Source organism: Phocoena sinus, chromosome 11, assembly GCF_008692025.1.
Source record: "Phocoena sinus isolate mPhoSin1 chromosome 11, mPhoSin1.pri, whole genome shotgun sequence".
NCBI classification, from domain to species: Eukaryota; Metazoa; Chordata; class Mammalia; order Artiodactyla; family Phocoenidae; genus Phocoena; species Phocoena sinus.
In genome coordinates, this window is record NC_045773.1 from 39,505,431 (window position 1) to 39,531,340 (window position 25,910).

The following is a 25,910-nucleotide window of genomic DNA, read 5'->3' on the forward strand; positions in this document are numbered from 1 at the left end:
TCCCCTGAGGTCACGGCCCCAGGAAGCATCTACCCACCCAGGCCTGGTTCTCCTGGCAAGTCCCAGCCCTTCTGTCCCTAGCCCCACTCCAAGCTCTCTCCCCAAGGCCCCAGCCCCCTTGCCATAGCCTTCCTCGAGACCCCCAAGTCCCTCACTTCCCCTGGCCACCACTGTGTCTTCCTCCTGATCTCCCAACTCCAGGTGCAGACTCTGACTCTGACAGTGACCTGTCCTTGGAGGAGGAGAGAAGTCTGTCCATCCCATCCTCAGAAAGTGAGGACAATGGCCGGACGCGGGGGCGTTTCCAGCGTCCACTCCGCCGGGCAGCCCAGAGTGAGAGGCTCCTTACACACCCCAAAGGTGATGGGGCCCTCTGACCCCATGGGCGACCAAGAGATACCCCATATTCCATTTGGTGTGACTCAGAAAGCCTGCTATCCCCTGAAGATTCCTGGGACCGACTTATTGGGAACCTGGGGTCATCACTGGTCCCCCACATACCTCTCCCCATCCAGCCTCCCAGCAGAGTTCTGCTGGCTAGAGACCCAGGAGTGGCCCAGGCAACAGAAGAACAAGGTCAGGGATGTTATAGGGTGACATGTCATCTCTCCAGCCCCTCCTCTTCCCTGAGGGCTGAGGTTCAGCCTGGTCTTCCTGACCCCTCAGCCGTCAGGCTGCCCCACCTCCAGGCTCTATCCACTTCCAGTCAAGAGTAGGGGGAGCTTATCAGTATCCCCCGTGCTGGATGATTCCATTGATCTCTGAGACACACTCTGCTATTCCTACCTCTGCTTCATGAGAAAGACCCAGATTTCAGGAGTCATTAGGGTTAGGGGGCCACTGAGTCTGGATCACAGGGGTTGTGGGTCACTGGGGTGACTCCTATTATCTGCCCTGGCTCCACAGATGTGGATGGCAATGATCTCTTGTCCTACTGGCCAGCCCTGGGGGGATGTGAGGCTGCTCCCTGTGCTCTGCAGACCTGGGGCTCTGAAAGGCGCCTGGGACTGGACACCAGCAAGGACGCAGCCAACAACAACCAGCCGGACCTGGCCCTGACCAGTGGAGATGAAACCTCCTTGGGTCGGGCCCAGCGCCAGAGAAAAGGTATGGATCCCTGACTTTGGCCTGTGCCTCAAGGACCCTGGGGACTGCCCATGCCCTGAGCCAGGGGATTTCATCCTCCTAATCCAAATAGCCTTACACAGATCCTGAGAGCTTCTCTCGCTCTGATATGGGCATTTCTGTTCCTCTGAGCTGCTTCACAGTCCCAGGGGACTGCCTCATCCTGACCTGAGAATTGACTGCCCTGCATACCCTGGCCTGCACCACGGAGACCCCAGAAGCCACTCCTGCCTCAACCTGGGGGATTCCTCCCCCTCCCCCAACCCCAGTCTGCTTTGCAGGGACCATAGGGGCTGCTCTGCCCCAGATCTCAGAACTTTTGCTCTAACCTGGAAGGTTTCTGCCACCTTATCCTGCTTTACAGGGGCCCCAAGGGGTTGTCCCTGTCCCAACTCAAGGGGTTTCTCCCTTCACCCCTGTATCACAGGGACCCCAGGGACTGCTCTTGCCCCTACCCTGGGGATTCCTGCCTCTTTGACCCTGGCCTGCATTACCAGACCTGTGGGCTGCCCCTCCTCTGACCTTGGGGGGAGGTTTGCCCCTACCCCTGCGCCACGGGGACTGCCTCTGTCCTGACCCCGGGGATTACTGCCTCACTCTTACCCCTATCCTGCAGCCTCTCTGGGATTCCCAGGAACGGCCTCTGTACCCCCTCCCCGAAGGGTTTCTGCCCCCAACCCTGTGTCATGGGGATTCCAGAGGCTGCTGCATCCCTAGATCCAGGAAGTTCCTGGCCCCCATACACACACTGTCCCCCGTTCGTTCCTCCTACAGGCATCCTGAAGAACCGATTGCAGTACCCGCTGGTGCCACAGACCCGGGGCGCCCCTGAATTGTCCTGGTGCCGTGCAGCCACCTTGGGCCACCGTGCTGTGCCAGCTGCCTCCTATGGTCGCATCTATGCCGGAGGGGGCACTGGCAGCCTTTCACAGCCAGCCAGCCGCTACTCCTCCCGAGAACAACTGGACTTGCTCCTCAGGCGGCAGCTGAGCCGTGAACGACTGGAGGAGGCCCCTGCCCCTGTTTTGCGTCCCCTGAGTCGGCCAGGTTCCCAGGAACGCCTGGATGCCGTGCCAGGCCGTCTGGAGCCCAGGGATCGGGGCAGCACCCTACCACGGAGGCAGCCACCCAGGGACTACCCTGGTGCCATGGCTGGCCGCTTTGGGTCACGGGATGCGCTGGACCTAGGGGCGCCCTGCGAGTGGTTGAGCACATTGCCCCCGCCCCATGGTGCCCGGGACCTTGACCCACAGCCCCCACCTCTGTCCCTGTCTCCCCAGCGGCAACTCTCAAGGGACCCCCTCTTGCCGTCCCGGCCCCTGGACTCTCTGTCCAAGAGTTCGAACTCAGGGGAGCGGCTGGACCACGTGCCTAGCCGGCACCCCTCGCGAGAAGGCCTTGGGCCACCCCCGCAGCTGCTCAGAGTTAGGGGAGACCCAGCCAGTGGCCCTAGCCACGGCCCCTCCACAGAACAGCTGGACATTCTCTCCTCCATCCTCGCCTCCTTCAACTCCTCAGCTCTCTCCTCCGCCATGCAGTCCTCAAGCACACCCTCGGGCCCTCACACCACTGCCACACCTTCTGCCACAGCCTCTGCGCTTGGGCCCTCCACGCCATGCTCTGCCACATCCCAAAGCATCTCGGAGCTGTCACCCGACTCAGAGTAAGCAGGGTCTGGCCACCTGCTCAGACCCCCATCAGTTTAGGGCAACTTCCCACGCACCCTGCCCTGTATTCTGCCACAGAATGGGGTGGGGTTTGGCAGAGAGCATGGGCTACCCTAGGCGCTGCGCAGCCAGGGCGCCACAGCCTGAGGGCAGAAATCTGGCAGTGAATGGGGTGATTAGCAAGAACTTGCTGGCTGTATGACTGGGGCCTGCACCTCCTGGACTAAGGAGGAGAGTGAGGTGCCTTCCAAAGGGCTTGAGCTAGTGGAGGGGGGGAAGGCAGGAGCCAAGGCCTAGAAGCGGGAAGTAGCCTGGTAATGTGGAAGGGGCAGGGAGGCAAGGAGTCTTTGCTTAGGGTGTAGTATGGGATAAGGAGGGACCAGAAGTAGTGCCAGGATGTAGGTGCCTTACATGCCAGGCTGAAGAACTTACTTTGAGAGGAAATCATTCATTCACCTACGCCTTCAGTCAATGTTAAGTTCCTCCTGCCTATGGGCACTATGGGGTAGGACACACAGGAATTGAGTTGGGACCCGGTGCATCTCAGAGTAGGGGATGGCAGACATACCTGGGAAGCAGCTGGGTACAGGAGTCAGAGACGGAGTGGGGAGGAACCAGGAATTACCAGGTCTTGGAAGCCAAAAGCAGAGTTGAGTTTTTTTTGTTTTTTTTTTTTGTGGTACGCGGGCCTCTCACTGTTGTGGCCTCTCCTGTTGTGGAGCACAGGCTCCAGACGCGCAGGCTCAGCGGCCATGGCTCATGGGCCCAGCCGCTCCATGGCATGTGGGATCTTCCCGGACCAGGGCACAAACCCGTGTCCCCTGCATCGGCAGGCAGACTCCCAACCACTGCGCCACCAGGGAAGCCCCCAGAGTTGAGTTTTAAGGAGGAGGAACAACTAGGTCAGGCTCTGTGGAGGTCTGTAGGGTGAGAGAAGGCTTTCTGTAGGTGGAGGGAAGGAGACCCTGGGTTTGGGGCAGGAGACCAACAAAAAACCTGAGCAGAGATGGGGGAGAAGACAGGAAGGAGAGAGGGGCAGGAGATTTGGGGTCCTGGTGCCCAGGGCTCTGGAAGGATGCTGAGGTGGGGATGAGAGGGAGCTGTGAGCACCACCTGGATCCTCCTGCAGCCCAGCCTTAGGGTCCGACTGTTGGGGAAGGGCTGGGGTAACTGAGCAGGGGTTCAGGCTCTGGACTCACACTTGACCTCTCTGAGCTTCAGTTTCCTCATCTGCAAAGTATGTCTGTGGTAGCAAACTCTTTGAGGTGTGGAGATTTTTGAGACAAAATCTGTTAGGTGCTTAACAGAGTCTTTACATAGTAGGTGCTCACTAAGTGCTTAGAGAAAAGACATTGGTGGCCAGCCAAGGGGCCTTGCTGGTGAGTCTGGGGGTCCACAATGGGTGAAGGGCTCTGAGAACCCCAGAATGGGCATAAGCACGCTAGGGACTGAGAGGCGAAGGTGATGGGGGAGGTGGCCCAGGTCCGGTTTGGTGGGGGAGTCCAGAGGCACCTGACTCTCAGCAACCACCTTCGATCTCCACATTCATCTCTGCAGAGTTCCCAGAAGTGAGGGTCACTCCTGAGGGGCAGACGTGCAGCTGAGGACCAGCCGAGGGCGGTGGAGGATTTGGGCTAACAGAAGAGACTCCAGGAGTTGGGGGCTGACCCCATGGCAGCCTCCTATACCCCCGCCCCCCAGCTCTCTCTGTTGCTGCAGTGCTGACTGTCCATGCCTGTCTGTGAGCATGTGAGCAAGTGCGTAACAGGTGCACGGAATGAGGGAGCTGAAGGGAGGACTTTTATACGTTTTGTACCTTTGTAACCAGAGAGATATGCTTATGTTATTTTTCAGCTTTTCTGTCTCCCGGGGTTCTGAGGCTGGGCTGGGAGGGGGAGGGGGACAGAGGGAAAGAGGTGCAGAGTTTCGCCCCATTTGGGTCCCTGGCAATTTAATTGTTCTTTCATCTTACTAGGGTGGATTCAGACAGGAGGGGTAAATGCTCCCCCCGCCCCATTCCCCAGTTGATCTGAATATTGTCAGGGCCCAAAGTGCAGAATTAGTCTTTGCTTTTTCTTGGATGTCCCACAGGCCAAAATTTTGGGACTGGGGGTTGGTCTTGGAAACAGGGGTCCTCTGACCTCCTCACAGGGGCTCGCTCATGCCGCCCCTCCCCGTGGATGTGTGTGTTTATTATGTGGAGTCCCTGCCACTTACTGCCTTATGACCCAGGACTGATGCTGTGGATCGCTGGTGGAGCAGCAGATGTCATGTTTACAGATCAAGGCTTCCCTTTCTCCCGTGGGGAGGGCTCAGGCCTCTATTCAGACATTCCTGCAGAGGGTGGATGGAGGGGTCACAGCCCCTGCCCCTGCTGTGAACAAAAGTTGTGTGTGGTGCCATTTAATTCCCTGACACTGCCCCCTGCTAGAATTTATTCTGAAGGGTGGGGTAGGAGGGGGAGCAAGGGGAGCAAAAACAAGGGAATTAAAGACTCAGAATGTAGGTGCCACTGCCTCCCATGTTTACAGGAGCCTCCCTGGCCCTAGGCACCCGGGCTGCAGGAAGTGACTCTTCCATCCCTCCCTTATTCCCTTGTAAAGGGAAAAATGACTGTTAGGACCCTGTTCACAAACTCTCACTTTTATTACTTTGTCTGATGTCCAGAACTGGGGACTTTTAAATTTTGTTACTTTGTTTACAGGTCAAGACTTAAAACATTCAACTTTGTTTACAGTTTAAAACTTTGAACTTTTACACTTTGTTTACAGTTGAGAATGTTTTTTTCCCTTCGTTTACAAGTGAAGGTAGAGAAAGTGGGAGAGGGGCTTGGAGGACCCACCTGTGAGGACCCTGAGCCTGGCCATCTTGAGGGGTTTCTAACCCCTAGTCCTAGCCCCAGGCCAAAGGTCAGCCCTGAGTCTCCTGCTGAGCAGCAGGCCTAGAAGGCCTCGAGAGTAGGCATCCTCTTCCCACTAGGAACAGTGGCCATGCAGGGTTGTGGAGGGTCCCTGCAGACACCCACCTCCTTCGTGCATGCTCTTGGGGGGCAATTTCCAAGGAGATTAAAAGTTCCACTTTACTGACTGGTGCCAAATCCCGCCAGCCAGGACCCCAGCTCTCCTTACCCAGAGTGACCCCAGCCCTTGAAGGGTTGAGGGGCCTGCTGTGGGGAGAGGGGGCTGTCCTTGCTATGTCCTAGGTTCTGTAGATGCCCCTCTCTGGGGGTCGTCCCCCTCCTCCAGCCCAGTGGCTCCTTTTCCTGTCTGTGTAAATTGTTCCGTGAAGCCGCGCTCTGTTTTGGGAATAAACTTCTATAGAAAATGGTTATTGCCTCATTCTGTTTGGGGGTGGGGGGTAGGAAGGTGGCTATGAATGATTCAGGCTGGGCTGACCTTTGGGAGAAATCTGAGCACTGCCCCCTCCCCCCTCCCCAAGAATATTCGGCTATTTTTAGCTCATTTCATTGGAGATTTGGACCAGGTTTCTATCTCTTTCATCCTGAATTCTGTTCCTTCGCCTTGAGGTTGGGCCTGAAGTATGAGAACAGGTGCTGAGAGTAAGGCCTGGTCAAGGCAGCAACATGATGGCTTCCTCAGTCCGCAAGGCCTGCAGCCCTGACCTGGCATTTGCCCTGGCCTTCAAACCAACCCTAGGAACTGCCCTCAGCCGGTTGACAGCACTGACCCCCTGCCAGCCTCTCAGACTTGGAGCTGCTTCCTCAAGAACTCAGGCAGAACGGGCCTGTTGCCGGACCAGTGTTATGTGCGGCGGAGGGGAACCTCGCAGCCTTTAAGGTCTGCGTGCCTAGCGTTGAAGGGAGGCCTTTGAGCCCCTTCGGTCTCAGAGACATGCCAGGTCTCAGGGGGAAAGCCTGAGTGAGGGTGGCGCCCTCAACTGGAGGCTTGAGAGGCCCCATGGACCCGGATACCCCACGGAGAGATAAGGCTCTGGTCACCAGCCACAACCCTAGACATCCTGCTCCGCGTCCCGCGGGGACCCTCCGCAAGAAGCCGGGACCTGGTAGTATCGGCCCCACCCGACTCAGGGACCTGGGGCCGTGGCTACGGCCAGGCCAGCTCGGGTCCTTAGTCCCACTTCTGCGATAACAACCGGCTCAGGCAGGAGAGCTAGGCGGGCCACGAGGGGGAGCACAAGCCAAGCCACAGGGGGAGGAAGGGGTTAAATCTCCCTCCTCAGGGTTCTCAGCGCCGGGAGACCGCCCCTTAGGCTCCGCCCCGGCACGCTGACTGGCCCAAGCCTTCCCCGTCCTGCCCGGGGATTGGCCCCTGGGAGCGCGCCTCAGGCCTCGCCCCCCGTCCCGGCCCTGCCTTTCGGGCCGCAGCGGCCTCTCCCTCCAGCTGTGAGGACTACCGCCTCTCGGTTTGCTCACCCGCCATGGGGCTGTCGGAAGCACCGGGGTGAGTGCAGGGCGCGGCCCCGGTTCCCAGTGTTCGAGTCCACGAGGCGCGGGCCACCCCTTGGCCCCCGAGCAGGCGACCGGCTTGGGTTAGCTCGGAAGGGGTACCGCCGAGTCCCGAGCAGGCATTTCCCGCCTGCCGCGCCTCGGTTTACCGCTTTGTCGATTTTCTGCAGGCGGCTGCCCAACCGTAGCGAGGGATGGGGCGGGAGCCGGCGCGAACCCAGCCCCTGCGGGCTGTGCGGAAAGCCGCTCGAGCGCCGTCCGAGGGCTAGCTGGGGCCGCCTCCCGGCGGCTGTGTGCAGAGGAGCCTCGGCCCAGGAGGTGCGCCGGTGCGGCGCGTTGGGGCCCGGGACGTGGCTGCTAGAGTGTCCATAGCCGGGGCCTGGGTCCACCCAGGGATGCAACTGGTCCAGGAATGTGCGCTGCGGCCCTTCTGGCCGCTGGGCCCTACTAGAGGGAGGGGTCAAGGATCTAAGCCCCTCCCTCCAAGCACGGGTTCGACGGGGGGGAGGGGGAGGGGTGGCGGGAGTGGGAGCCCTTAAAGACCTCGAGTGACTCACAGAGGAGGGGCCACGGGGCTCAAAGATCTCTGTGAGCCGGCAATGTCAAGAGTCTCTGAGGATCGTCCTTGCACCCACTCCACTCCATCCTCCAACGGGGACATCCAGGTTAGGGGCCCTTTCCAGGTGAGCTCCTGCCCCTCGGGTGGGAACCTCACCGTAGGTCAGAGCTTCTCACAGATCAGAACTTTCCTGACAGGTGAAGCCTTTCCCGGCAGGGGAGAGCTTCCCTCCAGGTAAGATTCCTCCCTCTGAGATCCATTCCCAGGTGAGAGTTTTCTCCCATTACAGGTGGGAGCCTCCCCCAGGTCAGAGCTTCCCTTAGGTGAGAATACTCTCCAGACGAGAACCTTCCTGGCAGGTGAAAACTTTCCCTGCTAGTGAAAACTTTCCCCCAGGTAAGCACTCCCCCTCCAAGAGCTCCTATTCCCAAGTGAGAACTGTTTTTGGGACAACTTCCCCCAGGTAAGAACTGTCCCCCCTTCCCCTCCAGATCTCCTATTCCCAAGTGAGATCTTTTCCCTTAGTCAGGTGGTAGCCACTGGGCAGATCAGAGTTTCTCCCCAGGACAGAACTTACCTAGCTGGTGAAAACTTTCCTGTCAGGTGAGAGCTTCTCCTTAGGCGAGATCCTCCTGGAGATCTATTCCCAGGTGAGATTGTCCCCCCTTGAAATGGGGGCTTCTCTTTCCAGGGGGAAAACTCTCCCTCCCGGTGAGAGCCATCCCCTGGCTTTCCCAGATTAGGCCTGAGCTTGTCCAGGTCTACAACCTGGACCCTGTGGCTGGAGGCCCGGGGGCAATCTTAGCCCCAACACTTTCCTTCTCATAGAGCCTTCTCATGTGAAGAGAGACTTGTCTGGTTTGCTGGATTCCTTCTTTGCGTGTGCTCTCAGACAGCATGCGCTGGGCTCGTGGGGCAGCTGGATAAGGACTCGGACTGGACTGGGATTGGCTGGAGAAGAGTTGGGGCTGGGGGGAGGGGGCTGGGAGGGATAGTCAGCCTGGAACCTAGATTGGTGAACACTCAGGGCTGGACTGAAGTGTGGCTTGTGTTCATCCTGCTGCCTCTTTGGGGGAGACTTTGGCCCAGCAAGAGTCTTCCACCAGCCAAAGTTCAGGTACTGCCCCTGCCTGGGCCTGGGCATAGGGCCTGCAGGAGCCAGCTGGGGGGTTGGACCTACCTAGATCTTGGGACCTAGAAAAGTCAGGTGGGTGACTCTGTGGTCCCAGGTGGAGGTCTAGGGGAGGTTGGGCCAGGAGTGCCCTCACTGTGTCTCTGGCCTCACCACCCAGACAGAGGGACACACAGGCACTGCTGTCCACAACGCAGGCAATGGAGCTGAGGAGGCGAGATTACCATGTGGAGCGGCCACTGCTGAACCAAGAACAGCTGGAGGAGCTGGGGAGCCGGAGCTCAGCAACTGGGACCCTCCAATGGCGAACCTGGTTTCGGTAAGGCTGAGGTCGGGGGGACTGGGGGCACTGGCAGGACTCAGGTAGCCCCTGTCTGTGATACCTACCCTTGTGTCCCCAGGTGCTCCCATGCTCGGGCCCGAGCCCTTCTGCTCCAGTACTTCCCAGTTTTGGCCTGGCTACCCCAGTATCCTGTGCGTGACTGGCTTCTGGGTGACTTGTTGTCTGGCCTGAGTGTGGCCATTATGCAGCTACCACAGGGTGAGCCACCCTTGACCTGGAGACTGTACCCTTAACCCTTGGATGATAACCCCGACCCTTCAAGGCCCTGGCCTGTAATCTGTGAACCACTGCCTGCCCCTGCCTTCCCCCACCCCTCCGCCAAAAGCCAGAAACAAGATCCCTGCCCCTGGAACTATGGCCCATGACCCAGGGCTGGGATTTCCTCATCCTTTCAAGACCCTGGCCTCCAAGTCTACATTGCTACCATTCCACCTCCAGGCCTGGCCTATGCCCTCCTGGCTGGACTGCCCCCCGTGTTTGGCCTCTACAGCTCCTTCTATCCTGTCTTCATCTATTTCCTGTTCGGCACTTCCCGGCACATCTCCGTGGGTGAGTGGAGCCAGGAGGATGCCCACATTCCCCACGGAGGACAGGGTGAGGGAGGGCTGAGCAGGGCAAGGAAACGCAGGGAACAGGGAGGGAGGCATCGATGCTGGGCCAGTGGGAGACTGGCCCAAGGGTCATTCCAGGCAGGACTGGGCCTCTGACCGTGGAGACAGATTCAGGTTACCTAGAGGCCCTGGCCCAGGAGGATATGGGTGGGCGAAGCATCTCAAGGGGCCCAGACTTGGCACAGACCTGAGAGCCCGAGGCAGGCCATGCCCCCTTCCCCATTCCACTTTTCACAGGGGGAGTGGTCCTGAGCCAGTGAATACTGGTGGGACAAGGTAGATGATGCAGGGCCAACATTTCTAGCCACGCTCAAGAGCCTTTGAACTTAGAGTTCATACCTGACTGCTAGCACTGCCTCTATTTGCACAGCAAGTCTAAGGATATTGGTCTAGAACTGGGTGTCTCCTGGCCTCTCCCTTAAGACCAGGACTCCAGGGCAGGGCAGTGCCCCCTCCCCTTCAGACCACCCTGATCTGCCCCTGCAGGCACCTTTGCTGTCATGTCCGTGATGGTGGGCAGTGTGACAGAATCACTGGCTCCAGATGAAGCCTTCCTGCAGGCCTCGAACTCCACTGTTGATGTGGCGGCCAGAGATGCTGCTCGGGTGCAGGTGGCCTCCACACTCAGCGTCCTTGTTGGCCTCTTACAGGTGCGGAGCAGTTAGGAGTACAGGCCCCTGACTGCCAGACCCACCCCTCACCCCATTTGCCAGGTCCCCTGAGTGTCTGGCCATCACCATCCTCCTCCTCATCATCACTCATCCCCCTCTGCTCCCACCTGCCCTGGGCTCTGCTCCGGCCACCCCTAGGACCCTCTCCTCCCCTGACTGCCCTGTGTACCCCACAGGTGGGGCTGGGCCTGGTCCATTTCGGCTTCGTGGTCACCTATCTGTCAGAGCCTCTGGTCCGAGCCTATACCACAGCCGCGTCTGTGCAGGTCTTCGTCTCGCAGCTCAAGTATGTGTTTGGCCTCCATCTGAGCAGCCGCTCTGGGCCACTGTCCCTCATCTATGTGAGTGAGGGTAGGAGGAGGGAAGGGTGGGTGGGTCGAGGACCTTGAGTGCTGGCTGTGACCCCCCCTCCCCTCAGACAGTACTCGAGGTCTGCTGGAAGCTGCCCCAGACTGTGGTCGGCACCATGGTCACCGCAGTTGTGGCAGGGGTGGTTCTCGTGCTGGTGAAGCTGTTCAATGACAAGCTGCGGCGACAACTGCCCATGCCGCTCCCCGGGGAGCTGCTCACGGTTTGAATTCTGGTGGGGGGGAGGGGGGCAGGAGGAAGGGCAAGTGAGGAGTCCCTGCTGTGTGGGCGTCCCCCAGATAGTTAAAGACTAGTTGGCATGGGCACTGAGGACTGGGGGGACCACAGCCGACAGCCCCTGACAGCATCTCCCTTTCCCCAAAATGGTGGTGTCCATCTTTTACCCTATCGCTGACTTCTGCCCACCCCTCTGAAGGTTTCGCTTCAGGCCTCTCTCTTTACGCCCAAAGTGATTTCTCCATCCCCCTTAATGGTGGTGCCAGCACCTACCTCCCCTGACTCTGTCCTCTCCCTGCAGCTCATCGGGGCCACAGGCATCTCCTACGGCGTGGGACTGCAGCACAGATTTGGGGTGGATGTCGTGGGCAAAATCCCTGCAGGGTGAGCTCCGGCCCCTGTCAGGTCAGGGAGGGTTGGGTGGCCAGGGCCACAACCTTCCTTTGGCCTCACAGATGCCCCTCACAGGCTGGTGCCCCCAGTGGCCCCCAGCCCCCAGCTGTTCGCAAGGCTTGTGGGAAATGCCTTCGCCATCGCTGTGGTTGGTTTCGCCATTGCCATCTCGCTGGGGAAGATCTTCGCCCTGAGGCATGGCTACCGGGTGGACAGCAACCAGGTCTGGGGAATGGGATTGTGGGACACGGAGCAGGCAGGTGTACAGAGACCCCAGGGCTTGGGGGGATGGAGTATCAGGTGGGAGACAGGGAAACAGCAAACAGATGTGCTGGGGCCACATGGGGGACTGAGGGTGGGAGAGCAGGACACATGGGACAGTGGCCAAGTCTTTGGGGGCTACTGAGTGCGGATGGAGGTTGGGGATGCATAGGCCTGGACACAGTGACCACGCACTGCTAGTGATGTGTCCTGACACCTGCACTACCCCCCTCAGGAGCTGGTGGCACTTGGCCTCAGTAACCTCATCGGGGGCATCTTTCAGTGCTTCCCTGTGAGCTGCTCTATGTCTCGGAGCCTGGTACAGGAGAGCACCGGGGGCAACACACAGGTGGGCTGCAGGTGTGGGCTGCAGGTGTGCATCTACACACACACTGCTTTGCCTGGGTGGTCCTACCCCCTGCTTTCCCCCCTCCCCCCTACTCCCCCTTCCCCCCTGCTCTCGCCTTCTTCTCCCTTACACTCCAGCCCACTCATCTGCCCGCTCACTCCCACTGTACAGGTGGCTGGAGCCATCTCCTCCCTCTTCATCCTCATTATCATCGTCAAACTTGGAGAACTCTTCCAAGACCTGCCCAAGGTGAGCTGCCGTCCCGTACCCAGCCAGGCTTGAGGGCCTTGGCCAGGCCAGGGACTCAGATCAGTCAGTCAGGGCCTGGGTGAGGGGGAGGGATACAGGGTCATGCCCTGTTTTTCAAGCTTGAGATCTCTGGTTGAGATTTGGAGTCGACAGTCAGGGGTAAGAACCTTTGAGAGTCAGACCCAAGTTGTTAGGTTCGGGGGCAGGAGGTGGTTAGTGTCATTCGGGGTCATACCCAGGTGCTTGAGGACAGTCTGGCTTATGCCAGGTGGTCAGGGTTGTCAGCGTCCTGCACCTCTCAGTAGCTCCTGGTGACCCTCCCCCTCCCGCAGGCAGTCCTGGCTGCTGTCATCATTGTGAACCTGAAGGGCATGTTGATGCAGTTCACCGACATATGCTCCCTCTGGAAGGCAAATCGAGTGGATCTGGTGAGAGGCCTGGGAGCCCAGGGGTGGGGTCAGGGCCTTCAGCCCCAGTGACCCTTCTAGACCCTGTTGACTGCTACCCTTCTGTTTTTAGCTTATCTGGCTGGTGACCTTTGTGGCTACCATCCTGCTGAACCTGGACCTTGGCCTGGCAGTTGCGGTAGTCTTCTCCCTGCTGCTCGTGGTGGTCCGCACACAGCTGTGAGTCACCCCTTTGGTTCCCCCCTCATTCCGGCTGGTGAGGGAGTGAGGTCCACATTGGTTTCCCCCAGCTTTCCCACATCTTGGGGGGTGACCCAAGGCTCCTTAGAACCCCCTCATTGCCCCCTCTCTTAATGCCCCCCTCTTCTCACACTCTCTCTTTCACAGGCCCCACTACGCTGTCCTGGGGCAGGTGCCAGACACAGATATTTACAGAGATGTGGCAGAGTACTCAGAAGTGAGTGGCAGGGGCTAAGCCAGAGGATGGCGTGGATGGGGTAGGACAGAGGCAGACGGGGCCATCCCTTATCAGGTCCTTGCGTACTTGGCAAGGACATGGGGGTGGGGTGCTAAGGGTGCTTTGGTCCTTGGAATTTCAAGGGAGGAATTTGGGTCTCTGACCCCCATACTCAGAGTATGGGCCTTAGGGCCTGGGGGAGGAGTCTGTCTTAGAGGCAGCAGTACAAGCCCCATCCTGCAGAGTAGCCCTGGGTCAGGAATGTAGAGGGGTAGGATCTGGGGCACGAGGATGTAGGGGAGACTCTTTGCTGACCTGATCAGTGGGGTTACTGAATCTCCATCCTTTACCTCCTGAGAAGTCTCATGTCAAGCCCTGGGAACAAAAGTGGGGGCTCTGGAATAAAGTGAGCTCATTTTCCCTGATGGAGCCTTGAAGGCTGAGCATAGTATGATGAGGCAGAGTGAGGGAAGGACATGAGTGGAGAAGCTCAGCTGGATGGAAAGGGAGGTGGGGGGTAGCACAGGGATATTGTTCAGGCCCAGAGGCCGAGCAGAGACCTGGAGTGTCCTGAGCGGGGTGGGACCCGGGGAAGGCTTGGCTGGGCTGGCAGTTGAGGAGGGTCTCTCTGTCCACATACAGAAAACAGACCCCAGTGCTGGGGTTGGAGACCCAAGCGGAAGCTAAGAGCCATTGAAACCTGGCCTGGGTATTGGCAGAAGGACAGGGGAGATGGGGTGGGAGAGGTTCAGGATGCCCTGGAGGAAGAAGCAGCAGCTCTGACAGGCCCAGCTGAAGGGTCAGGATGACCCCACCAGCTCCTGGGAGGGCATGGCCTACAGGCCGGGCCTCTGTTGGCTGGGAAGCAGGGGGTTGATGACGGCAGGTACCGGGGTACACAGGGGAGGAAAGAAAGAGAGCAAGATGCAGCTAGGAGGGACGAGGGCTCAGCCACCACCAACCTGACCTATCCCCAGGCCAGGGAGGTCCCGGGCGTGAAGGTCTTCCGCTCCTCGGCCACCATGTACTTTGCCAATGCTGAGCTCTACAGTGACATGCTGAAGCAGAGGGTGAGGCCTGGGGTCCACAGGGGGAGGGGCAGAGGGTCTCTTACCTCCCCAGTGTCCACATCCCCTGCCCTGCCCTTTGCTCTAGTGCGGTGTGAACGTGGACCACCTCATCTCCCAGAAGAAGAAACTGCTCAGGAAGCAGGAGCTAAAGCTGAAGCGACTTCAGAAAGAGAATAAGCTCCCGAAACAGGCAGGGGCCCTTCTGACCCCACCCGGCCTTTCTCCCAGCCTCCTGGCTTCTCACCCTCATTCTTCATCCCTCCTCCTCTCTCCCTGATGCCCCCAGTGACCCTGCAGGTCAGGGTTCTGCGGGCAGTCTTGTTTTTCTCCTGCCTCCTAAGCCAATGGTGGCGTTAACCATCACAGTCCTCTTTCCAAAGTTGGTCAGAACCCCACAGCCTTCAGCCTGGCTGCCCTGGGTCCCAAGCTTCAGCTCCTAGTCCACCTGCCTGCCCAAAGCCAGGGGACAACACCAGGCCTGCGTGGCCTGGTTGTCATATGACAGCTGGGACACCTCTTTCCTGGCCTAGGCTGCCGCCTCCAAGGGCACTTCCATTTCCATCAATGTCAACACCAGTGTCACAGACATTGAGAGCAACGATGTGGAGGGCTCCAAGGCCAAGGTGAGGCTGGAGGTGGGAGAGGAGCCAACCATGAGCTGCAGGGATGAGAGTGCCCATGTGTGGAGTGGAGTGATGGATCAGATGCTCTACAGGGAGATCTCTAGTGATATGAATTCTGCTTGTGGCTCTCTGGTCTGTAATCTGAGGCCTAGCCAAAGACCTTGAATTTGTGAATTCTACAAGACCCTGCAGTCTGTATTCGTGGGCAGGGGGAAGGATTGGGCATGTGGGAAAAATCTGGGATCAAAGGGGACATGAATCTCAATTAGAGTCTCAGGCAGGACTTCCCTGGCAGGCCAGTGGTTAAGACTCTACGCTCCCAGTGCAGGGGCCATGGGTTCCATCCCTGGTCAGGGAAGTTTCACATGCCGTGCGGCGCCCCCCTCCCCACAAAAAAGACTCAGGCAGGGTGCCAGGATATCTGTGTGTGCACGTGTGTCCGTGTGTCTCTTTTGGTTTGTCCCCATCCTCAGTCAGTCACTCTGGCTGACTGAGGATGGGGTGTGGTCTCTGATGCCCTTCCTTCTTAAGTGTCCCTATTAAGTATGGGCCCAGGAAGTAACAGAGCAGTAGATGTGTGTCTGTGTGTACTCCCGGAGTCTGGGCAGCCTCCCCTGTGTGTCCCCATGTGTCCCTCCTGTCTTTACATACAGGCTCCCTGTCTCCATATCCTCATGTGTCCACTGCATGCCCCATATACGTGGCCGTTTACACGTCTGATCCTGTGTGTCTCTGCACGTCTGCGTATGTTCCCTGCCTTCACCCACCGTGGGCGGCCCTTGCAGTGTGTCTGGTTTCCCAGCAGGTGAGCGCAGGGACTGAGCTAGAGGATACAGCAGCCAGGGGTCAAGAAGATGCCAAGGCCCCAGACATGTCCTCACTGAAGACCCTGGGCCTGCCTCAGCCAGATTTCCACAGCCTCATCCTGGACCTGAGTTCCCTTTCCTTCGTGGACACTGTGTGTCTCAAGAGCCTGAAGAATGTAAGGGGCTGGGGGCACCCCTAAGAAGGGCCTTGGGGGAGGACAAGGCCCTTCAGCCCTGACCCCATAACTAGCTCCAAGAGCCCTCTGAGCCTAACCCCCAACCCCCTGAGCTCCCCCTCTGAACTCCCTTCCCCCCCAGCCTGCCCAAGTCCCCCTTCGGAGCCCCTGAGCCTCCCTCTGAGTCTGGCCCCCTTTTCTGCTGCAGATTTTCCGTGACTTCCGGGAGATCGAGGTGGAGGTGTACATGGCCGCCTGCCACTGTGCGTGGGGTGGACACAGCAAGAGCAGTCCGGGGAGGGGGTGGGGATTCTGGCCAAGGAATCTGCCAGGCAGCACAAGGAAAAAGTCTTTCTCTGAAACTGGAGGTCAGAGGTGTCCTGGGAGGGAGGGGTCAAGGGTCAAGAGTTGGGGTTTAGCTATAAGCCTCAGGGGTGGTGGTCAGGGTGACATTCCACCAGTGCCTGGGTGTTCCTGGGGGTTCTGCGGGTCAGGGGAGACCAACTCCTTGCCTACAGCTCCCGTGGTCACGCAGCTTGAGGCGGGGCACTTCTTCGATGCATCTATCACCAAGCAGCATCTGTTTGCCTCTGTCCACGATGCTGTCATCTTTGCACTCCAACACCCAAGGTCCAGCCCCGTCAACCCTGTTTTGGTGAGCTGAGCTCTGTTGCTGAGCTCTTTTTGTTTATCTACTGCTTGTCCCATCCTGACCCCATTTCCAGGAAGTCCACCCTTCCTGGATGGCTCTGATTAGCTCTGCCCCCAGTGGATCCACTGCCTTCCCCTCCTGCCTTTAGAGGAAGCTGCTCCCGGGGGAGGGGGTAGTACGTGTCCTTCAGAAACTGACAGGAGCCTCTCCTCCTCTCCCTGCCCAGGTTACCAAACTCTGACCGTGATGCCACCCTGCCTGAGACTGCCCACCTCTGGAGGTTGCGACCGGTTACCCATGAGGACCCCCTACCCCTGGGTTGCCTCCAGATGTCACTCAGGAGTCCCCTCCGTACGCACGCACATAACTCAGGGATGGAGGTTCTGGGACTCCAAGTTCAGTGCTCTAGGCCTGGGATAAGGTACTGGCCAAGTTGGAGGAGCATGCATGTTTTTAGCCTCAGGAATAAAGATTTGTTTGCCCAATGCCAGGCTCTGCTGTGGCTTGGTGGGACCTTGGCAGGGGCAAGGGTATATAGTCCATAGCCCTGGCTCCTGACCCTTCTTGTGCCCCAAAATGGGAATTGGGGTTGGAAGCTGGGGGGAAAGTTCGGGGAGGGCAGGGTCAGGCAGGGGGAGTGTGGAGCAGGAGGGAGAGCTTCAGGGCTAGGCCCAGGGAGGGGGGCGTCCCAGGTCCAAGTTCCTCCCCAGCCAGGCACAGCCCTCGGCACCTGTGTCCTCAGCTGTAAAATGGTTGGAATCAGAGCTGCTTCTCAGGAATGACCTGTTCTCAGGGACCCCTGATGAGGTGCAGGGCAGGCCTGGCGCTACTGGGCAGCCCCTGGAGGGTGTGGTGTGAACACCTGAGCAACCAGCTGAGGAAGCACAGGGTATTCACAGGTGTTGCCGGTCTGCACTGAGAAGTAAGAATATGGGAATTCCCTGGCAGTCTAGTGATTAGGACTCAACGCTTTCACTGTCAAGGGTGAGGGTTCGATCGATCCCTGGTTGGGGAACTAAGATCCCACAAGCAGCACGGTGCAGCCAGAAGGAAAAAAAAAAGAAAAGAAAAGAAAGGAAAGAATGTGCATGATTGATTTACTTGGGAAAAATGCTTATTTGTATAATTAGATCACCTGGGCTTTGCGGGTCCCCGTCAGCCAAGAACCACGTGTTGATTTCTACCATAAAACACCAACATCTGGGCATGTGGCCCAGTGGGCAGCAATGGGCCTTCAGGCCAGCTAATACTGAGTGACTGGAGGCCAGGGTCGGGGGGGTCGAACCTTTCTAGGCCTCCGTATCCTCATCAGGAGAGCAGAAATGGTAATAGTACCCACTTCATGGGTTCCTCAATGAGTATTAAATGAGTAAATGCCACGAACAGCTTGCAACAGTGCTGGGCTCACGTCACCTGCCAAAACAAGTGAGCCTGCCATTCGCAGGTCCCGACCAGGTCCTGGGCTCTGTGCTAGACCAGTGGACAGAGGCTGTCCTGCCCTGCAAGTCACAGAGGCACCCCTTGCCTGGCTGTTTCTATCCTGGCCTGTGTCACTGCCCTGCTCTGTGTTCGCAAATCATCTGTCCTTTCCCCACCCCCAAAACCTTGCCCAGGAAGTCAGGGCCCTTTGTCACACTGCCTCCAGACACCAGGAACAGCACCGGGCACAAGGAAGTGCTTGGTAAATACTGGTTAAGTGATCCTATGTACTGGAGTGGAAGGTAAACCTCAAACGTGAACTTGCAGATACAGGCAGACCTTGTTTTATTGCACTTCACCGATACTGTGTTTTTTACAAATTGAAAGTTTATGGCAACCCTGAGTCAATCAAGTCTTTTGGTGCCATTTTTCCAACATCATTTGCTCACTGCTTGTCGCTGTCACACTGTGGTAATTCTCAAAGTATTTCAAACTTTTTCATTATTATTTGTTAGGAGGATCTGTGATCAGTGATCTTTGATGTTACTACTGTGACTCGCTGAAGGCTCAGATGATGGTTAGCAATTTTTAGCAATAAAGTGTTTTTTTAAATTAAGGTATGTACTTTTTTTTAGACATAATGCTACTGCACGCTTAATAGACTACAGTGTAGTGTAAACATAACTGTTATATGCACCGGGAAACTGAAAAATGTGTGCAACTCGCTTTATTGTGGTCTAGAACCAAAGCACAGTATCTCCAAGGTATACCTGTACTTGGAAATGCTTTGAAGAAAATGAAACAGGGTCAGGAATTCCCTGGCAGTCCAGTGGTTAAGACTCTGCGCTTCCATTGCAGGGCGCATGGATTCAATCCCTGGTCGGGGAACTAAGATCCCACATGCCACAATGCGGCCAAATAAATAAATAAAACAGGGTCACGTGAAAGAGAAGGGACTGTGTTACCCAGGATGGTCATGGGAGGGAGACTCAGGGAGCAGGTGACACTTGAGCTGAAATGCAGCTGTGAGAGTTCTCTTTCTAGGACAGTGCTCCTAGTGTAGGGAACAGCAGGTGTGTTCAAGGAACACCAGGGAGGCCTACAAGAGGCAGGAGGGGAGACCAGAGCACAGAGCACCTCACAGGCCAGGGTGAGCCTTCAGGCTTTATTCAGAGTGCGCACCCACATTTTTGAGTGCTCACTGTGCTGTGATGTGGACCACGGGGCTGAGTCTGGGCATAGGGGAGCAGGGAGCAGCTGTGTGTGCTTAGCTTGATTGGCCTGGGGTTGGTGCTGCCACTGGTGGAGAGCATGTTAGATGTATATTAGATGAGGAGGAGGGAGGGGGGAAGGAGGCATTCTTTCATTCCTGGGCCCCAAGCCTGCCCTCCTCCCTGCCCTGGAATCCCACCCCACCCACCCCGCCCCATATTTTCTGGCCAGGCCACCCCTCCTGAAAGCCATGGGCCCAGCTGGAACCTACCGCCTCACCTGCCCCTGGGGGAGGAGTGTTTGCCCGTTGCCAGGCGCCCAGGTTCCGGCCCCTAGTACTGGCAGCAGTCATGCTGCACGCACAGTCCTTCCTGCCATGGCTGCTTCTGCTAGCGATGCCTGTCCGCACCCACACCTGGTCACGGCCCCTGTGGTACCAGGTGGGGCTGGACTTACAGCCCTGGGGGTGCCAGCCAAACAGCCTGGAGGGTTGCAAGGGCAGCCTGGGGTGTCCTGGCCATTGGATGGGCCTGGGGGTGAACCGCATCTACCCAGTGGCTGGGGTCACCGTCGCCACTACCATGATGCTGATGCTCAGCCGTGCGGTGATGCAACGACGGCGCTCACAGGCCACTAAGAGTGAGGTGAGCATGGCACTGCTCTGTCCCCACAGCCTCCTACTTCTGTTCATACCCAATGAGCTCATAATTCTCTACCCATCCTCCCACTCATGTCTTCTGGGCCTCCTGCTACCCCTCCCCCTGCCCCTGCCCCATCACTCACACCCCAGCGTCCCTACATCTGTCCACACCCAACAGTCCCTGGCCATTTCCCATGGGTAGTACCCTGCCCCATCCTCCCTCTTTAATATCCCTATTCCTCATCCAGCCTCCAGGGGCCCCATGACCATACTAGGCCACAACAGACCCTCCACGATCCTCCATCACCCTAAGTCCCCTTTCCCACCACACCTCTGTCCTGTTCCTCTGTTCTCACTCCTGCCTTTTGGTCCTATCCTCAGCATCCGCAGGTGACGGCTAACCCCTGTGCACCCTGGAAACGACGGGCCCCGATCTCAGACCGTGCCCTACTCCTTGGGGTCCTGCATATGCTGGATGCCCTCCTGGTCCATATTGAGGGCCATCTGCAGCGTCTAGCCTCCCAGCAGCGAACCCAAATAAAGGGGACTCCTGCCCAGAGCGGGTGACCCAACATACTCCTCTCTTTGCCTGGTGGCTTGTTGGGGCGGGGATGGCCTGAGGCTCTGGGCCAGGCTCAGGTCTGTGTGTCTTATTCTCTCCAGGCCTGTCTGGACCCTGTGCCCCTTTTCTACTTTTAGAGCCAGCACACCTATCGAGGCCTCGGTGCCCATCGATGGCTGGGCAGGTGGGGCCCAGGCTGGCTCACCCTGCTCCATTGCCCACACCAACTGACCCCTCCTCTCTAGAGATCCCACTCATAAATACAACTGCTCCTCTGGGGCTCCTCAGGGGCCCCCAGTGTGGTGGGAGAAGACTTGGCCATCAGGGCAGATGTGGGTGGTCCAGAGAGGGCAGCCCAGAGGTGACCACCTGGCTGAGTCAGGAGCTAGGGCTCCTAGTTGAGCCTCCGAGGCCTGAGCTGGGGCTGGGGGTAGAGGGAGGGCCCTGGCTGCCTTCATCTTTGTGACATCTCAAACATGCTTTGGCACCTAAGTGGCCCTTGCTCTAAAGCCCCTGGAAGTGGGATGAGGGCTGAACCTCCCCAAAGGGGCCCTCACCTGCTTCCTCCCTTCCTTCTACCATAGGCATCAGGATCTGCTGATGAACAGAACAGGCTCCTCCCTCACCCACTCACAAATAGGGGAGGGTAGAGGTGGTGATGAAGCCGACTCAAAAACTCAATTCCTCTGCAGAGTTGTGCTGAGCCAGTTGGAGTAGGGCAGGTGTGGGCTGACTGCTGGGACCTGAAGGGTGAGTGGGGTGATGAGAGGAGGGGGAGAGTGCTCCAGTCAGAAGGATAAGCACAAACAAGGGCCAGGTGGGGAAAGAGACCTTGACCTCTTCCATGAACTATAAGATGGTCAGGATTTCAGGGAAAAGAAGGAATTCTGGAACACAGGAGAGGGCAGGCTGGGAAGAGACAGGAGTTGGTGTCTCCTAGGGAGGCTGTGGTAGGCAGGATAATGGCCCTCAAGATGTCCTTGGAGTCTGTGAATATTTTACAGTACATGGCAAAGAGGATTTTGCAGATGGAATTAAGTTAAAGACATTAAAATGGGAAGATTATTCTGGATTATTTTGGTGGGCCCAGTGTAATTTCATGAGCCCTTAAAAGTGGAAGAGGAGGGCAGGAGAGTTGGTTGGATTCAAAGTGTGAGAGGTACTAATAATCCTCTGCTGCTGGCTTTGAAGGTGGTAGAAGAGATCTTCTACCACCCAAAGATCCAAGGAATTCAGATGGCCTCTAGAAGCTAGGAATGACCCTTGGGTGATAGGCAGCAAGAAAACAGAAACCTCAGTCCTTCAACCACTATGATCTAACTTCTGCCAATAAACTGAATGACCAAGGACATATTCTCCCCTAGAACCTCCAGAAAGGAACACAGCCCTGCTAATGTCTTGATTTTAGCCCAATGACATCCATGTTGGATTTTGGGCCTACAGAGCTGTGAGATAATAAATTTGTTTTGTTCTAAGCCATTAAGTCTGTGGTGATTTGTTATGGCAGCAATAGAAAACTACTAAGTATTGGTATCAAGAGTGAGAGGTACTGCTGTAACAAATCCTAAAAATGTGGAAATGGCTTTGGAATTGGGCAGTGAGCAAAGTCTGGAAGAATGTCAGGGAGCATAACAGAAAAAGCCAAAACTACCTTCAAACAACTGTTAGCAGAAATTTGGACATTAAGAATGCTGCCATTGAGGGCTCAGAAGAAAATTAGGAACATGTTATTGGAAACCAGGAGTAAAAGGAATCTTTGTTAAATAGTTGTGGGAAGCTTAGTGGAATCATAACCCGTATTTGGATGGAAAGCAGAACTTGTAAATGATGAACTTTAATATTTAGCAGAAAAAATTTCCAAGTGAAGTGCTGAAGGTGCCACCTGATTTCTTCTTGCTGAAAAACATTGCTGAAAGAAATTTTAAAAGACCTAAGTAAATAGAAAGACATTCCATGTTCTTTGATTGGAGGACTTAATACTGTTAAAATGGCAATACTACCCAAAGTGGTCTACAGATTCAGTGTAATCCCAGTGAAAATCCCAATGGTGTTTTATAAGAGAAATAGAAAAACCCATCCTAAAATTTATATGGAATCTCAAGGGACCCTGAATAGCCAAAACGATCTTGGAAAAGAAGAACAAAGTTGGAAGACTCAAACTTTCTGATTTCCAAAATGTACTACGAAGGCACTGTAATCAAAACAGTGTGGTGCTGGCATAGGAATAGACATATAGACCAATGAAATAGAATAGAAAGCCCAGAAATAAACCTTCACATATATATTCAGTTGATTTTCAACAAGAGTGCAAAGACCATTTAGTGGGGAAAAGATAGTCTTTTCAAAAAATGGTGCTGAGAAAACTGAATATCCACATGCAAAAGAATGAAGTTGGACCCTTACCTTACATCATATACAAAATTAAGTAAAAAGGATCAAAGATTTAAATTTAAAAGTTAAAACTATAAAACTTTTAGAAGAAAACATAGATGGAAATCTTCATAATCTTGGAGAAGGCAATGATTTCTTAAGTATGACATTAAAAGAACAGGTAACAAAAGAAAAAATAGATAAAAAATTTGTGCATCATAGAACACTATTAAGAGAGTAAAAAGACAGCTCACAAAATGGAAGAAAATATTTGCAAATCATATATCTAAGGAGGGACTAATATCCAGAATACCTAAAGAATTCCTACAACTCAACAACAAAAAAACAAACAAATTCAAAAATGGGCAAAGGACTTGAATAGACATTGTCTAAAGAAGATATACAAATGGCCAATAACCACATGAAAAGATGCTTAACATCACTAGTCATTATGGAAATACAAATCAAAACCACGAGATATCATGTCACCCCCATTAGGATGGCTATTGGAGAATAACAAATATTGGTGGGAATGTAGAGAAATTAGAACACTTTTGCATTGCTGGCAGGAATGTAAAATGGTACAGCCACTACAGAAAACTGCTTGGTGGTTCCTCAAAAAGCTAAAAATATAATTACCATATGAGCCAGCAATTCCCCTTCTAGGTAAATACCAAAATAATTGAAAGCAGCATCTCAAACAGATGCTTGTATGCCAGTGAGTGTTCGTTGTAGCATTATTCACAATAGCCAAAAGGTAGAAACAGCCCATGTCCACCAACAGATAAATAGATAAACATCATGCTAAGTGAAATAAACCAACGATAAAAGGACAATGTTGAAAGATAAACTGAGGCATGTTTAAAAATTTCAAGTTATTTGAGCAAAAATTGATTCAAATCAGGCACATCCAATCTAGCAGGTAGAAAAGAACTCCAAGGTGCTGAACAAAAATGAAAGCTTTTGGGCTTTCCTGGTGGCTCAGTGGTTGAGAGTCCGCCTGCCAATGAAGGGGACACGGGTTCGTGCCCCGGTCCGGGAAGATCCCACATGCTGCGGAGCGGCTAGGCCCGTGAGCCATGGCCGCTGAGCCTGCATGTCCAGAGCCTGTGCTCCACAACGGAGAGGCCACAGCAGTGAGAGGCCTGCGTACCGAAAAAAAAAAAAAAAAGAAAGAAAGATTTTGATAGGCAAAAGGGAGTGGGAACAAGGATACTATAGTAGGCAAAAAAAGCAGGTTGGTTATTACAAAGTTACTTTCTTTTAGGGGATGTCACAGTATAACAGGCAGATGACCTGATCAAATAGTGTTGATCAGGAGATTCCTGATTGACTGGTTTAAGATTCCATTTCTGGGAGAGCCCAACTAAAATTAAGACTTGGTTTGGTGGCATGGGGCTTAGCATAAGTGACTCTATTTTGGGCCTTTTATTTTTTTAACAACAAAACTCTATGATCCCAGTTATATGAGGTACCTAGAACAGTCAAGTTCATAGAGACAGAAAGTAGAATAGAGGTTGTCAGAGATTTGAGGAAGGGGGAAATGGCGAGTTATTGCTTAATGGATATAGAATTTCTGTTTGAGATGAGGAAAAAGTTTTGAAAGTAGACTAGATAGTGATAATGGTTGCACAACTTTTTTTTTTTTTTTTTTTTGGCTGCACTATGAGGCTTGCGGGATCTTAGTTCCCTGGCCAGGGATTGAACCTGGGCCCCAGCAGTGAAAGTGCTGAGTCCTAACCACTGGACTGCCAGGGAATTCCCTGCACAACATTTTGAATGTAATTAATACCACCGAACTGTATAATGTTAACATGTAATAATGGTTAAGGTGCTAAATGTTATGTATATGTTAGCACAATTTAAAAACTAAAATTAAAATAAAAGAAAAAATATCTAGAAGAATAAACTGAAGTGTATATCAAATACTGAGTGAGGAGAGTAAGGTGAGTGCCAGAGCCCTCTCAGGCAGCCCGCATGGACCTGCTTTTACAGTTTTGAGACTCTCTAGGGGGAATAAAGGGAGTTTCAGAGATGGATAGAGAAATGAGGCCTGGTCAAGAATTGTTACAAAATTCAGTTTGCAATTTAGGGGGAAAAAGGGTATTTTGGTCTCACCTCACCCCATAGGCCAAGTAAATTCCAGAAGATCAATGAGTCATCAAAGACTCTTGCCAAATCATTGCAATGACCACTGCTTGTACTTGACCTTTTAGCAGCATTTCCTTTTTGACCAATCTCTTGAAACATATCCGTCCCTGGGCATCTACCACATCACACTTCCTGGTTGTCTCATTGTCCTTCCCTTCTCACCCCAGGGTAGCAGTGGGGTGGGGAAAGGGGGGGTTCGGTAACTGGATTAGAAATTATTGGATTTGCTAAAAGATTGGGTGTGGATTTTGAGAGAGAAGAGTCAAGGATGACTCCTAGATTTTTAGCCTGAGCAACTTGGTTAATGGAAGTGTCATTTACTGAGATGAAGACAATTATGGGAGGAACAGGTTTGGAAGGGAAAGTAAAGAGTTCAAGTTTAGCATATTTTTTCCCCCCACCCCGGCCGTGCTGCACAGCATGCAGTATCTTAGTTCCCCAACCAGGGATCGAACCCGTGCCCCCTGCAGTTGAAGTGCGGAGTGCAAACCACTGGACCGCCAGGGAAGTCCCAGCTTTAGCATGTTTAATTGAGATGTACAGGGAGGTAGGACAAGAACAGAAGAGCATGGGAAACTAAAGGTGGAGAAGGGATGAGGCTCTAAGGAGGAAAAAGTGGCCAATCACTTTAAACAAGACCGAGCACTGGCCATTAGATTTAGCAACATGGAGCTCATTGATTACCTTTACAGGTGTGGTTTTGGAGGAATGAATTGGGGATGGGATTGGAGTGGGTTTGGGAAAGAGTGGGAGGAGAGGAATTGGAGGCAGTGAGCTCTTTGGGGGAGCTCTGCTAGAAGGAAGGTGCACAATGCGCTGGTCACTGGAAGAGGTTGTGTCACAGGCAAGAGGAGTCTAAGGAGACATGACAACGAAATGGAATGTGGTATCCTGGATAGGATCCTAGAAAGAAAAAGGATATTAGGTAAAAACTAAAACTAAGGGAATCTGAATAAACTATGGACTTTAGTTAATAATAATATGTCAATATTGG

The 25,910-nt window shown here is 54.8% G+C and overlaps 2 protein-coding genes and 1 non-coding gene across 9 annotated transcripts in view; 2 read left to right on the forward strand and 1 right to left on the reverse strand.

Annotated features, from left to right (window-relative positions):
* Window positions 1-18,571, forward strand: part of LOC116761860 (cadherin EGF LAG seven-pass G-type receptor 3) — a 39,185-nt gene extending 20,614 nt beyond the window's left edge. The window contains exons 32-54 of one of the 7 annotated variants that reach the window (XM_032648221.1): window positions 202-360; window positions 907-1,107; window positions 1,900-2,788; window positions 9,070-9,228; window positions 9,311-9,450; window positions 9,691-9,801; window positions 10,350-10,513; window positions 10,711-10,875; window positions 10,953-11,105; window positions 11,421-11,503; window positions 11,588-11,735; window positions 12,009-12,122; window positions 12,294-12,371; window positions 12,704-12,799; window positions 12,891-12,997; window positions 13,166-13,235; window positions 14,213-14,305; window positions 14,391-14,495; window positions 14,836-14,928; window positions 15,731-15,910; window positions 16,119-16,173; window positions 16,429-16,565; window positions 17,283-18,571. In XM_032648221.1, the coding sequence (XP_032504112.1) occupies window positions 202-360; window positions 907-1,107; window positions 1,900-2,788; window positions 9,070-9,228; window positions 9,311-9,450; window positions 9,691-9,801; window positions 10,350-10,513; window positions 10,711-10,875; window positions 10,953-11,105; window positions 11,421-11,503; window positions 11,588-11,735; window positions 12,009-12,122; window positions 12,294-12,371; window positions 12,704-12,799; window positions 12,891-12,997; window positions 13,166-13,235; window positions 14,213-14,305; window positions 14,391-14,495; window positions 14,836-14,928; window positions 15,731-15,910; window positions 16,119-16,173; window positions 16,429-16,565; window positions 17,283-17,420 (3,638 nt within the window). In that variant the 3' untranslated portion in view covers window positions 17,421-18,571. Of the gene's footprint in view, window positions 1-201; window positions 361-906; window positions 1,108-1,899; window positions 2,789-4,349; window positions 6,119-7,089; window positions 7,214-7,388; window positions 7,537-8,066; window positions 8,174-9,069; window positions 9,229-9,310; window positions 9,451-9,690; window positions 9,802-10,349; window positions 10,514-10,710; window positions 10,876-10,952; window positions 11,106-11,420; window positions 11,504-11,587; window positions 11,736-12,008; window positions 12,123-12,293; window positions 12,372-12,703; window positions 12,800-12,890; window positions 12,998-13,165; window positions 13,236-14,212; window positions 14,306-14,390; window positions 14,496-14,835; window positions 14,929-15,730; window positions 15,911-16,118; window positions 16,174-16,428; window positions 16,566-16,788; window positions 17,048-17,282 lie in introns of those variants that run through there. The other 6 variants (XM_032648220.1, XM_032648216.1, XM_032648218.1 and 3 more) reach the window with 6 other exon arrangements.
* Window positions 18,572-18,880: 309 nt separating this feature from the next.
* TMEM89 (transmembrane protein 89) lies at window positions 18,881-20,422 on the forward strand. Its single transcript, XM_032649401.1, has 2 exons — window positions 18,881-19,837; window positions 20,215-20,422. The coding sequence occupies exons 1-2, from the start codon at window positions 19,544-19,546 to the stop codon at window positions 20,398-20,400; spliced, it is 480 nt and encodes a 159-aa protein (XP_032505292.1). The 5' UTR covers window positions 18,881-19,543; the 3' UTR covers window positions 20,401-20,422.
* A 4,029-nt stretch (window positions 20,423-24,451) lies between these two features.
* Window positions 24,452-24,523, reverse strand: TRNAE-UUC. Its single transcript has one exon. It is a non-coding gene; the product is annotated as a tRNA-Glu (tRNA).
* Window positions 24,524-25,910: the final 1,387 nt, after the last annotated feature.

Bases quoted from the DNA above. Each gene is read 5' to 3' on its own strand.
- TMEM89 (XM_032649401.1), top strand. From the start codon at position 19,544: ATGCTGCACGCACAGTCCTTCCTGCCATGGCTGCTTCTGCTAGCGATG. The intron at 19,838-20,214 runs GTGAGCATGGCA...TCCTATCCTCAG, and splicing joins CACAGGCCACTAAGAGTGAG to CATCCGCAGGTGACGGCTAA.